The sequence below is a fragment of the Lycium barbarum genome, chromosome 1 (genome assembly GCF_019175385.1).
Source record: "Lycium barbarum isolate Lr01 chromosome 1, ASM1917538v2, whole genome shotgun sequence".
In the NCBI taxonomy this organism is placed as follows: domain Eukaryota; kingdom Viridiplantae; phylum Streptophyta; class Magnoliopsida; order Solanales; family Solanaceae; genus Lycium; species Lycium barbarum.
The window spans coordinates 91,572,195-91,586,061 of record NC_083337.1 but is presented as its reverse complement, the minus strand read 5'-3'; the positions used below and the strand labels follow the sequence as shown (position 1 = coordinate 91,586,061).

At 37.5% G+C, this 13,867-nt stretch overlaps 1 protein-coding gene across 3 annotated transcripts; it reads right to left on the bottom strand.

Moving 5' to 3' along the window:
* Window positions 1–2,593: 2,593 nt before the first annotated feature.
* On the bottom strand, window positions 2,594–13,282 carry LOC132636280 (DEAD-box ATP-dependent RNA helicase 37-like). 3 transcript variants are annotated; one of them, XM_060353075.1, is made up of 8 exons: window positions 13,133–13,263; window positions 13,003–13,028; window positions 11,873–12,631; window positions 11,712–11,795; window positions 5,453–5,695; window positions 4,938–5,105; window positions 4,297–4,410; window positions 2,594–3,301 (listed from the first exon to the last, which is right to left on the bottom strand). In XM_060353075.1, exons 3-8 carry the CDS (start codon window positions 12,569–12,571, stop codon window positions 2,816–2,818), a joined length of 1,794 nt encoding a protein of 597 aa, XP_060209058.1. In that variant the 5' UTR covers window positions 12,572–12,631; window positions 13,003–13,028; window positions 13,133–13,263; the 3' UTR covers window positions 2,594–2,815. The 3 variants fall into 3 exon arrangements, with proteins under 3 accessions (XP_060209058.1, XP_060209067.1, XP_060209047.1); XM_060353084.1 differs by lacking the exon at window positions 13,003–13,028 and having other exon boundaries at window positions 13,133–13,282; XM_060353064.1 differs by having other exon boundaries at window positions 13,003–13,270.
* Between the last annotated feature and the right edge of the window lie 585 nt (window positions 13,283–13,867).

The following is a 13,867-nucleotide window of genomic DNA, read 5'->3' as shown; positions in this document are numbered from 1 at the left end:
GTGGGGTTAGAACCCAAAATCTCAGAGATATTTTTGACCACTTAAAGGGTCGAAGGGCAAAATCTAAAGACCAGCAATTTGAGGGGTAAAAATTATAGACCACCCCTAAATAAGGACATTTGTGCGAATGACCCCACATATTTTTTTTGTGCGAATTGCCCTTCAAAGGCATTGATCTTTAATCTTTGCCCCACAAATTGGTGGTCTTTAATTTTTTCCCTTCGCCTAATACCCCGAGGTTCTGGGTTCGAACCCCAGCTTAGTAAAAAAAAAAAAGGAATTTCGCAAGGCAGAAGTTTGGATTCGACAAAACTCTGCCTGAGGCCTAACTTTGGTCCGAATATGCCTAACTTTGCTACGAACCTCTGCCTTGTGAATTTTTTTTTTTTTGACTGAGCCGGGGTTTGAACCCCAAACATCATGGTATTAGGCGAAGGGCAAAAATTAAAGGCCAACAATTTGAGGGGCAAAAATTAAAGACCAGTGCCTTTGAAGGGTAATCGTGCAAATCACTATCTTGCACGTGTATTATGTGAACATGCTCTTTGTATTATACAGCCAAGGACCCTTCTCTTTTTGACGAAGGATTCACCCAAGTGTTACATCCCCCCTTCTTTCCTACTAAAAATGATTTTTGTTGAGAATTCATTTGCTACGTATGATAGGAAAATATTTTTCTTGGAAAACATTATTTGGTATCTAAATGCTAAAAAATTACTTATTCCAAACCCGACTTGTGCCATACTAAACATGCCTTAAGATTTGCCATAAAATGTAGCGGCATTCATACAACTAGGGGTGTATCAAGGAAATCAACAAATCGTATCAAACCGATAATCCGAACCAAAACGAGAAAAAAAACTCGACTAGTGATTTGGTTTGACTTAGTTTGGTTTTAAAAAGAAAAATCGGACCACTATTGGTTTGGTTTGATTTTAACTAAAAACAAGTCAAACCGAATCAAACCAACCCGACATTACATTTTTTAAATTTCAAAAATATTTTATACATAAAAATATTTATAATGTAATTTATAAATATTTCTTAAACTTTTCATAGTTTTTTGTCTTTTAACATATTAATTCACTTGGAATTAGAATTTTGAATGGTCTAATAAGTTTTATAGCCCGTAGATAGTAGTAACTCAAATAAAACTCAACAAAATTCAAATCAATATTAATGCTAACAAAAGAAATTCAATTCTAACACTAGGAATGACAATAATGTTGTATATCTATTCTTTAGTTTTATATTGGTTTAGAAAGTGAAAATACACAACTTAATTTTATTTTTTTTCTTTAATATTTAGTCATGTAATTAATACTTATTAGTCGTACTTATTTTTGCATGACTTAGTACTTTTAGATTATGATCATTTTCTATATGCCTTATAATTTAAACGTATTTATTATAGCATGACTTAGTACTTCTAAATTATGATCATTTTATTTTACGTAATTTCATTACTTTTTTTTATTGAATATTTTGGTACAATGTCATCTCTCATCTCACATTTTGTGTTATTTTCTTATAAAATATCTTAATTAGATATTCATATCTTACTAGGACTAAAAAAATATTTGAAGTACAAGTTATATATTTAGTATGAAGACTTCATCGGAAAAAATCCAAAAAACCCGAGCAACCCAAGAAAACCCGAGGTTGAAAACCGAACTTTTGTTGATTTGATTTGGTTTATAGATTTAAAACCCCGATACAATTGGTTTGATTTAATCTTTAAAAACCCGAACTAACCCGATCCATGTACACCCCTACATACAACAGCCACTCTCAACTTATGAAGCTTTCTCAAGAGCACCATTTGTTTTCATTTACATTTCTCATGCTTAGGCAATTTGCACGATCGCCCCTCATACGAACTGGTCTTTAATTTTTGTCCCTCAATTGGCTGGTCTTTAATTTTCATCCTTCGCTTAAAAAGGTGATCGAAAATACCCCGAGGTTCTAGGTTCGAAACCCAACAGAGTCAAAAATAATAATAATTTTTATATGCCTATTCAGGCGAAATTACATAAAACCTATGCTGGAGACTGCAGACTTTACCTTGTAAGGCAAACTTTGCCTTATAAGACAGACTTTTAGTCATGCCTTAAGACAAAATCTGCCGCAGAAGGCAAACTTTTTGCAAAAGCCTTAGCTTGTGAATTTATTTATTTTTTTGCTGAGCGAGAATTCGAACTAAAACCTCAGAGTATTTTTCAGCCACCCTTTTAAACAAAGGGCATAAATTAAAGACCAGCAATTTGAGGAGCAAAATTTAAAGACCACCCCAAAAGGACAATCCGTGCAACAAAATAAACAAAATCAGGACAGCTCGTTCAATGCCAACAATTATGCTCCCGCAACCCATTTCCACTGTCAACAATCAGTATCACAAACAATTAGTAGTCAATATCCGTATGAGCCTTCTTTTCCCAAGGAACAGTTTAACTAAATATGAAGAAACCTGCAAAAGATTTGAGGCATATCATATCTCACTTGGTTGAAAATACAATAATAGGAGCACGGCTCTAAATGAGATGCAAATTGCACGTGACGATTAACGAGTTATGCATTTCAAGAAAAAAAGAACTCAGGGAAATAATTTATATTAAACAAAGGCATCATTGAACTGTTGGACAAAAGCTGCTATCTCCAATTGCCAATCTAACTACCATAACAATCTTGCAGTTTTCCCCTGTAGGACCATAAAACAAGAACTCAACCCTGTTTCGCACTGAAAAATATCATAATCCAAATATGTTGATGAGTAAATACAACTGCAGGAAAGTATAGGTATCACAAGTTTGAGAAGCTAATCCCAAGCACTAGTTACTCCAGGACCATATCCCCCACTATAATTGCCATAACCACCACTACTACTATTACCTCCATCATAGTAATTCACACCACCACCTCCACTTCGATTGTATGAGGAATCCCTCCTGAAGTCACGCCCGCCAAAACGGCCTCCGCCAGCCCGCCTGTTTCTACCTCCGTATGAACGGCTCGCATAACGAGTCAACCATTCAGGTACCTCCTGATTAGCTTCTTGCATCAAGTCAGCTAGCGGTTTGGCCATCGAAAGATTGCCGTCATTAAAGAAAGCAGTTGCTAATCCTGACTTGCCTGCACGACCTGTCCTGCCTATCCGGTGCACATAATCATCAATGTCATTAGGAAGGTCAAAGTTGATAACATGAGAAACATGAGGGATATCAAGGCCTCGAGCAGCCACATCTGTCGCTACTAATATTGGGGTATCTCCTCTCTTGAATGTTCTCAACGCTTGCTCCCTTTCCTGTAAAATAAACCCACAGGTAATGTTGACTATGATGAACTGCAACATAGTTGGTGCAACGCAAAAACCGAACTAAAAATAGAAGTATGAGATACACGTGTTACATGCACACATGCCCCTTCTCCAACTAAATATAAAATAGCTGCATATACATACATTTCAATGTTTTTTATTCACTAACAGACATCTGTAAATGCAGACGAAACTATTGGATCACAACATCTTTGTTCTACGTTAAACAACCAGTATTGAAACTCAAATATTGATAGCTAGATGTGGTGGCAAACCATCCCGGTTGCATATGGTGGACAGTTTGGAGGGAGTGACAAGCTTGGTGTTTTGAAGATAAAGGAAACTCTATTCTGAAGATCACTATGAACTTACTTTTGTTTCATTTTTGGTGTAAACAGAATTTTGTAAAGAGCTGATGGTCAAAAACACACCTGAACTATCACTTTTTCGCGAGTTTCACACCCCAACTATCAGTTGTTCCCTTTCCCTACCTGAACTATCATCATCTTTGTATTAAAACACACCTCAACTATCAGCTGTTCCCTTTTCCTACCTGATAGGGTTTAGGGTTTTCAGGTAGGAAAAGGGAACAGCGGATAGTTGAGGTGTGTTTTAATACATAGATGGTGATAGTAAAGGTAGCAAAAGTGAACAAGGGATATTTGGGGTGTGAAACTTTCAAAAAAAGCGATAGTTCAGGTGTGTTTTTGACCACTATCTCTTTTGTAAATGATGCTGAAGCAGTGATAGAATCCCTTTAAGAACAGGAAGGGATATTCTGTTGGTATCTTGTAAATATTTTGACAGCACCTCCTCCTTGGTGACATATTATACTACACTTACCATTTCTCCAACCAAAAAAAAAAAGAAAGGCACCATTTAATCACATTGTAAGGGAAGATCAGAACAGTGTAAAACGTCATGTTTGAACATCAAAGATCAAATTGCTTTGATCTATCTATCAATACCTAGATCTCGCCTACCTGCTGAGTCCTATCACCATGAATGGCAGTTGCAGGAAACCCATTAATACACAGCCAATGCTCCAATGCATCAGCACCCTTCTTTGTTTCGACAAATACCAAAGTTAGAGATTGCTGCAGAAAACAATAATGCAGTTAATAAGATTGCCAGTCGATTAAACGAAAGCTTAAGGACTCCGCACTGTCTTTATCATGTTCAAACATAATAGGCCTAATGCAACAAAATCTATGTTACACAAAGCAGCAAATGGGGAAGAGGATGATGCAGTCATGTCACAGGAAGACACTGAAGCATTTTAAGACAGAACAATTGGAAAGCCAATCAATTTAAATGAAAATTTAAGCAGACTCCAATCTAAGGAATTCAGCATTCCTATGACCCTATCTATATATAGGAGGTAAATAAGCCAACGAAACCAATCATGGACAGATTGAGCAGCTAAGAGTGACCAGGCAAGAGAAGATTTACACTGGTGCCTTTACAGACACAGAAAAAGTAGCTAGTGAACATCCTAATTCTTTGCTATGTTCCTAGGACTAGATGCTGTGATTTCTTCACCACTCAGTCAAGCTTCTCCGAGTGCCTCAAAAGTAGTTGAAAATAATTGTTATGGCAAGAGAGAGCTAGAGTCACATGCTACCTTGCTGTGTACCCCATTAGCCATCTGTGCATGAAGTAGGTCCATAAGATGGCTTCTCTTGTCACCATCATGAACAAATTCAACTCGCTGAACAATCAAATCAGTACTAGAACCAACTCGTCCAACTGCCAAAAATATGTAGTTTGCAAGAAAATCAGATGCCAGTCTCTGCATTCCCAGAAACAAACGAAGAAAGAAAGGGTTAGAGATCATATACTACAACTGCTCGGAAGATTTTACTCACTGCCAACTCAACAATTTGTAAGGCAAATTTGCCAGCATAGCAAAAAGACAGTTGTCATCATGTAACATGAATAAGAAGAAATATTAATTTTTTTTTTTTTTTGAGTGTATGGGTTTGTTGGCGAAGAAAAGAAAAAGATGGAACATTTAGTAAAAGTTCAAAGAAGCTCAAACTGTGGTTTAAGATGATGTGTGTTCCAATAGAAAATGTCTGTAAGCAGCAGAATACTAACATTGACGATTGAAAACAGCCCTACTGAATAAAAGAAAACCTGAATCTCTTTTGGGAATGTGGCACTGAACAACATAGTCTGTCTTTTACCAGGTGGAGGCATATCCATTTGCTCCACTATCCTTCTGATTTGAGGCTCGAATCCCATGTCCAGCATACGATCTGCCTCATCGAGAGCTAAATACCTAATCATCTGTAATGAAACTTTTGCTCTCTCAAGTAAATCAACCAGTCTACCAGGAGTTGCCACAAGAATATCAACTCCTCTCTCAAGCTCTCGGAGCTGCAGATATGTAACAAACAATAACGCAAAGAACACATCATTTATTTCCTCGATGAAAGTAATGTTTTATTGATATTGTAGGGGAAACAAAATATATGAGACGTGTACCAAGACGTACAGAAACACCACTTTATACTCAAATGTTCAGACTTGGGGAGCTAATCTGACAATGAACTGATAAGATCAGATACTAACTACACTAGATATATAAAATAACAATGAAATCACCATAGTTAAACAACTGAATATTTGTTAATACTTCTATTGAGGTTCTGACTTGACCGGCATATATAAAATGAAAGTAATGTTAATAGATTTGATTTGTTCAAGTCTCCGAAACTAATTTCAGTGTATGACCTTTTTTAAATAACCGATAAATTCCCTAGGGCCAATGGCACATAGTTCAAAAACTCCGCAGATAATGGGCCCACCCCTCTGCTCTTCTCCACTAATGTCAGTGTGTAAGTCCAACAACAAAAAATTGCATGTTGTATACTCCCTATATCCCAATTTATGTGGCATGGCTCAATTGGAATTTCGAGATTCAAACTTCTAAACTTTGACTGTGAATTCGAACATAGAAGCTTTAACTTTTTTGAAATAAAATTTTATATTTGGAAACTACGTAAAAAGTAATATAAATCACAATAATTAACAACTTAAAATAATTGAAAGGCACATAAAGAAATTTCGGTCAAAGAAAAACTTGGTTGACTCTCGAAATTCCAAATGTGCCACATAAATTGGGACGGAGGGAGTATTTGAAAGCAGAGTTCCAGTTGAAAGTGGACAAAGTAGAGCAACAGGGGGAGGTGGAAGAACAATCTAGACTTTCCTTCAAAATATTTAATAAAAATGGGATGTTCAGAAATGGAAATCTGGGTAACAAGGGGCACCTTCCTGAAGATAACAGGGTAAGAAACTTGCTAACTGAAAACAATATATGGTTCATGTCATGTACTTAGGTAGCAGAAAATAAATAACTTTTTTCTAATTTTTTCTCAAAACAGCAAATAAGAAATACTCCAGAAGATAAAGATCTTCGCTTTCAATTGCAGTTGCACTAGATTTCAGGATCTCACCAATAAGAATGTGAATGGGGAAGTTCATATTCAAAACTACTATTTACCCAACCAAGTCAATGCGTCTCAAAGGATCTCACTTCTCCTGGTCAAGTACATATAGATCTTCATGGGACTGTCAAGAATCTTCATAAATCTTTCTGGGATTCTTTACCATGGAGTACCCAGATATCTTTCCCATTGATAGATCAGAGGGTCCCTCCTTGAACGAAGACAAATTCTTAACGTTAGATTACTATATATTTTTGTGGAAGAAGTTCCCCTCTTTCACTGTCAAATGCATATTAGATCCAAAATGATGAGCTAAACAAAGTAAAACCAATTCCATGAATTTAATTCATTGACTGATGTGTCTATAGGGCTTCTTAGTTGAACTCTATGTTGTTCGGACTCTCCAAAACTGCTGCCGCACCTGTGTCGGATCCAATACGCACCTGTTGGCATTTTTGAAGAGTCCGAGCAACATAGGTTGAACTCTTATCGAACCCACTTTGGTTTTAGCGGATGTCTTGTACAGGGAAAGCATCCCAAAGGTACCAATATTTAGACAGCTTTTTTTCACATGTACATATTCAAAAAAATAACTAAAATGTCCCCAATGCACAATTGATGAGTTGCATGTAGTTTTACAAAGCCACGTTCTGCCTGAGTAGTGCTCACCACATGTTAGGACACGGTAACAATTTGTATTTAACCATTTCAAGAAGAAATTGCATCTCTTTCCTAAGTCAAAAAGAGGGGGAGGAAAGAGAAGAGGAAATACTTGCATATACAACTGAAAGCATGAAAGAATAAAATGGCACCTAACTGAACATATCAGAGAAGAAAATGGAGGCACCGAATTAACAAGGAAACCAAAACCATTAGCCCTTAATATACCATTTTTTTGACAAAATCTAAACACTTGCTTGTTAAAGGAAGGTCTTTGACAAATACCAGATTAAAAAAAAAAAAAAAAAAAAGGAAGGTCTTTTACAAAGAGAAAGTATGGATATGGGAATAAAAGGCCCCAGGGCTTTGATATACTGGTAAGAGCACAACATGTGATGTGTGGGTTAGGCGTACGTCACAAGCTCGAACCTTATCGCCAACAAAAGCTTGGTATTTAAGTAGAGGTAGAGGTAGAGGTGGGTGGACCCATAATCCACTGATTTCGCACCTTGCGCCCCACCCTCAGGGATTTCACGGTTATAAAAAGTAGATGGAAAGTAAAAGGAAAGGTAACTTGTATATTTATCCAAGGAAATAATCAATATTCTAGTAACAGCAAAATATTAGTGTGCCAGTAACAGAAAAATCTATATGGTCAAACCCATAAGACAATTTTCACACTCTAGCATCTAATGTAGTTGTACTTTCCAGCTGGAAAAAAAATCATAAATTAAATTCATAAATAAAGAAGTAAAAGCATCAGTCTCCCTTAAGCATCAGTCTCCCGTAAGTATCTACAACCTCAGTGCATCTTTGTATGTCTGCTTAGAAACTTATATAAAAAGAAACCTTGCTCCTCCACCCAATATTGTTCCTATATTCCTGCTTTTGGTTGTCCAGAAACAGAGTGCCACAATCCAATCTAGAAGATAAGAAAGTTTTTTTTTTTGTTCGACATTTGGCTCGTCAGCGTTAAAACAGACATCTCCACTGTATTGACCATTGACTGGAGTAAAAATAACAGTGATCTGATTATACAAACAAATGCATCTACGTTAAAAAAATGACAAAAACAAAGTAGATAGGAAAAAATCATACAACTAGGAATAATTTACAACACAATAAAACTATGGGGTTCTTCATCAAGTGTTGGGAGAGAGTGAAGCAGGACATCATGAATGCTTTTCGAAACTTCAATGACAAAGAAGTCTTTGAAAGAAGCTTCAATGCAACATTTATTGCTCTCATTCCTAAGAAGAAAGGTCCTAAGGAAGTAAGGGATTTCAGGCCTATCAGCTTGATAGGTAGCATCTACAAATTGTTCTCCAAAGTTTCGACAGAGAGATTAAAAGGAGTAATCTCAAAATTGGTGGATTCTCAACAAATGGCTTTCATTAAAGGTAGACAGATCATGGATGTTGTCCTCGTAGCAAATGAAGCAGTTGACTCTAGGTTGAAACAAAAGAAACCTGGTATCTTGTGCAAACTTGATATTGAAAAGGCTTATCACCATGTTAATTGGAGTTTCCTTCTGAGCTTGCTAGAAAGGATGGGTTCTGGTCAAAAATGGATACACTGGATTAAATTCTGCATCTCTACTGTTAGCTTTTCAGTCCTTATAAATGGCTCTCCAGCGGGGGTTTTCAAAGCATAAAGGGGACTCAGGCAAGGTGACCCTTTATCACCTTTTCTGTTTGTGATTGCTATGGAAGGCCTTAATAATATGATTAAAACGGCCAATCTGAATGGGTGGATAAAAGGCTTTGATGTAGCTAGAATTGGCAATGACAGATTAGAGGTGACTCATTTACAATATGCTGATGATACTCTCATATTCTGTGATGCTGAAGAAGATCAATTGAGATATCTCAGGTGATTCTGGTTCTTTTTGAAGGAATATCTGGCTTGCATATCAACTGGAGGAAAAGTTTCCTTTACCCTATTAATGAAGTTACAAACATGGACCTGTTAGCTGCTGTTCTGCGTGGTGAAGTAGGGGCTTTACCAACAATATATCTTGGAATGCCTTTAGGAGCTAAATCTAAGTCAGTAGAAATTTGGAACAATGTCATTGAGAAGTGTGAAAAGCGATTGGCCAGGTGGAAGACCCAATATCTGTCTATGGGTGGCAGATTGACTCTTATCAACTCAGTACTTGATGCACTTCCAACATACATGATGTCCCTGTTCCCCATCCCAACAGGGGTCATCAATAGGTTGGATAGCATCAGGAGGAATTTGTTATGGCATGGGAACAAAGAAAAGAAAGGTTACCACTTGGTTAAGTGGACAGCAATCAGTTTTGGCAAGAATCTTGGAGGGTTAGGGATCAAGAACTTGAAGATTCAGAGTAAAGCTCTCGGAATGAAATGGTTGTGGAAGTTCACCAATGAGAATCAACTCCTTTGGGGGAATATTATTACAGCAAAGTATTATGAACAGGAAGACAAATGGATGACTAAGGAGGTCACTACACCATTTGGGGTTAGCCTATGGAGATCCATTAGAACACTGTGGAGTGAGTTGAGGGATAATTCCCAGATCAAAGTGTTTGATGGGAGTAAAATTAGCTTTTGGAAGGACAATTGGCATGAAGTTGGCAGATTAGATGTGGTCTTCCCAGATATCTTCAATATAGTTCTATACCAGCAAAGGACTATAGCAGAGATGTGGACACCTCAAGGATGGAACATCATTTTAGAAGACATATCAGGTTGAATTCTTTAGTACATTAGAGCAGTTTAGTGGACTACAGACAGGAGAAGATGTATTATGGTGGCAAGGCAGCCGTAAGGGTTTATTCAAAGTTAATGCAGCTTACAAGATGATGAATTATTCCAATCAGCAGATAGTCAACTGGCCTTGGAAACACATCTGGAAAACAAAAATTCCTCACAAAGTAGCCTGTTTTGTGTGCTAAAGAAGCAGCTCTTACACAAGATAATTTGATGAAAAGAGGTTTCATTTTATGTTCCAGATGCTTTTTGTGTGGGGAAACATCAGAGACAGTTAACCATCTTTTCCTTCACTGTAAGATAACAGCTCATCTATGGAGAATTATTCTTAATCTCAAAAGCATTTCCTGGACCATGCTTGGGAAGGTTACAGATGCTCTTAAAAGCTAGGAGGAAACAGACTTACAGGCAAAAGACAAGACCAGTGTTATCAAAAGCGAAAAGCGCAAAAAAGCTCCAAGGTCAGCTGGATGGTGCAAAAATACAAATATATATATATATATATATATGTTTAGTCCAAGATTAATAATAATAAGCATGAATAACAAATATATGGAAAAAGAAATTGTAAAAATATTACGATAAAGTGAAATATCAATCATTTAGTGTCACCTCCTCAAGAGAGGCTCATTGGCAAGGAAAAGTATGTCTTAGATCCTTGATGACGACACTGAAGCGCACATAAAGCGAGGCGAAGCGCTCAACATGTTTTGAGCCTCGCTTCAGCGCTTAAGCGCGCTTAAAGCGCGCCTTTGATAACACTGGACAGGACTAGATGGAGAATTATCCCTGCTTGCATTTGGTGGACAATTAGGAAGGAGAGAAACTCCAGATGTTTTGAGAATGTGGAGAATGGGATGCAGAAGATCAAGTTAAGCTTTATTTTGCTGCTGTGTTTTTGGTGTAATCAGATCTGCTCAAATGACACTGTCACTATAATTGATGTTTTAGATACAATATAGAGAGAGGACAGAAAAGTTATACTTTCTTGTAAGTACGGTTTCAGTACTACCTAAGTAATGTTTGCTACATATGAAATATAGAAAAAGTTACCAGTTTCAAAAAAAAAAAAATAATGAAGTGTATATTCAACTTCCCCTCCTTAAAACACAGAGGAAAGGTTTCTTTTTCTGTTTAACCTTAGATGTGTGTCATGTGGTCTCTATCTGTGCATTTTATAAGAGACGGGAATTAGACTTGTTGTAACTGAATGGTGCACTCAGGAGTCCGCTATTATGCTATTTATGTGTATGGCAAGAGTAAGACATTATGTTTAATGATGTTGCTAAGAGTACATGGTAAGGAAGCTTGCCAAAGTCCCCCTTTCTTTTGCTTCAAGCTATAATTGGATTCATTATGTTGGGGACATTCAAGGACGCGTGGTATTTAGGTCTCATAAGAAGAAAAAAAAAACAGAAAACAACGTCCACTCAACAAAAAGATTACCTATCCTTCCAACTTCACATGCAAAGTACCCAAGTATATCACCTCTACAAATATTTGTTTTCCTTCACAATATAGGGCAGAGGGAGAGAGAGTAAAAGGTACCTGTTGATTAATCGGGGCTCCACCGTAGGCCACTACCACCCGAACACCAGTCTGATAAGAAAACTTTTTAGCTTCCTCGTGTATCTACAGCATAAATTGGAGTTAACAAACTTGTGAAGGTTTATAAGGGATCAAGTGGCATTTCAAAAACTGCTACCTACCTGCATTGAGAGCTCTCTTGTTGGAGACAGAATAAGAGCAAGGGGAAAAACTGTGCGGACTCCACGAGGCCGTTGAGGAAAATTCCCCCTCATGATTCCACTAATAATTGGGAAACAAAAGGCAGCAGTCTTGCCGGATCCAGTCTGGGCACAGGCCATGAGATCTCGTCCTGCTATGGAGATAGGAATTGCATATCGCTGGACAGGAGTGGGCTTAACATACTTGCACCTCCTAATATTCAAGTTAACAGCATCCCCTAAATCTATGTCTGCAAATGTATTAACAGGAGGTGGCACATTTTCTCCACTTGTTTCCACTGGAATATCCTCATAAGCGTCAAAATTGATACCAGTATTCTCCTGATCAAATGATTGCTCCAAGACCACATCTGCATCATTACCGAAAGGGTTAACTTCCCGGTCTCTACCCCAACCACCCCCTCTGCCACCCCAACCACCTCCGCGGCCGCCGCCTCCACCTTGGCGTCCGTAAGAACCACCCCATCTAGTTGGTCCATTAAAACCTCCAGAAGGTGGGCCACCCTGCGATGGAGCTAGAGGAGGTTCTGCTGCTATTGGTTTGTTGCGAAGATGTGGTGGGACATAAGATGATCTCCTTGTAGAAGCAGAAGCACCACTAGGCCCAACATTATCAGTAGCTACATTATTCTCAACTGAATCTGCCCAAGAGTTGCTCATTATCAAAAAATTTCCTAATGCACACACTTCCTCAACAATGAAATTTTCCTCTGCTTAGATCTGTTCAGCAGTCCAAAAAGAAAACACAGTTGAAACTATGATTAACAAACACAAAGCAAAAAAGAATAGCTGTAAATATATATCAGTTGATTTACATGGCATCATCTATCAAACGAAACTAAAAAAAAATCCACAAAACCATATGTTGTAGCACAATCAGAATAAACTAATCAAAAATCTTGAATGCATCAGCAAAAGCAATGCTTTAATCCAGACCTCTCACCAAATCAATCAAACAAAGGGGTTACCAGAAATAGATAGATAAATACAAAAACACAAAACGTAACCTTCTGAGATGAAATCAAGCATTATTATTACGACATAAAAAAGAAGAGCAGAAAGAAAGAGGGATATGGAGAAAGAAAGAGAACCTTTTGAGAGAGACGAAACCCTAGCGCTGACGAAAAAGGAAGAATATGAGGAATTCAGACACACGACCAAAATAATCGGAGACAATATAAGATGCTTTGGATTTCAGATTGACGGCTTATAATAACTTACTTAAGGACACCTTCCTTGTAAGATTGTGATTTTGCATATGCTTCTCTGTAGCAAGTCTTACCCCTTTCAAACTTTTCAACTACCCCTACCCTTCTGCTCTTTCTTTTCTTTTCTTTTCTTCTCTTTTCTGTTCAACTTAGGTATCTTTTTTCTTTTATAGTTTCACATGCCATCCTAATTTTAGTTATTTAAAAAAAAAAATTAAGCTAATTCCACAGGCTACATTTGTGTGTGGCCCTGGGGATTTGGCATTGACCCCTATCTTATTAATTGAAACATCAAAATATACATGGGATGAAACATCAAAATATACATGGGAGGAGGACTACATATGTGAGGAAGATCCTCTCTTAATATTAAGAGAACACTACTAATTAGAGATGATGTTCTAATTAGCTGTGTTCTCATTACAAAAGAAAAAGACTATGTATTTGTCACGTCCCGAACCGTGGCCTAGGCGTAACACGGTGCCACGACCTAACCGGAGGGTCATGACGAGCACCCGGAGCTAACCCACCGGGCCTCTCATCGTATCTAGGTGAGCCACATGGCTTATTAACAAACTCTATGCCTCAATAGCACTATTTCCAACGGCTAAAACACTTTTATATCAATGTCAACAACTATGCCCATATACATATGCCCAAGCCGAGGAGGCTAACAAAATAATATACCAAAATATGAGCTGGCAAGGCAAAAGACATCTACTATACATGACTGTTTATGAGCCTCTAA

Coding starts and splice junctions, on each gene's coding strand:
- LOC132636280 (XM_060353084.1), bottom strand. CDS start 12,571: ATGAGCAACTCTTGGGCAGATTCAGTTGAGAATAATGTAGCTACTGAT. Junction 5,696..11,711: donor GAGCCCCGATTAATCAACAG/GTACCTTTTACT, acceptor ACATATCTGCAG/CTCCGAGAGCTTGAGAGAGG. Junction 5,106..5,452: donor CATTCCCAAAAGAGATTCAG/GTTTTCTTTTAT, acceptor CTGGGAATGCAG/AGACTGGCATCTGATTTTCT.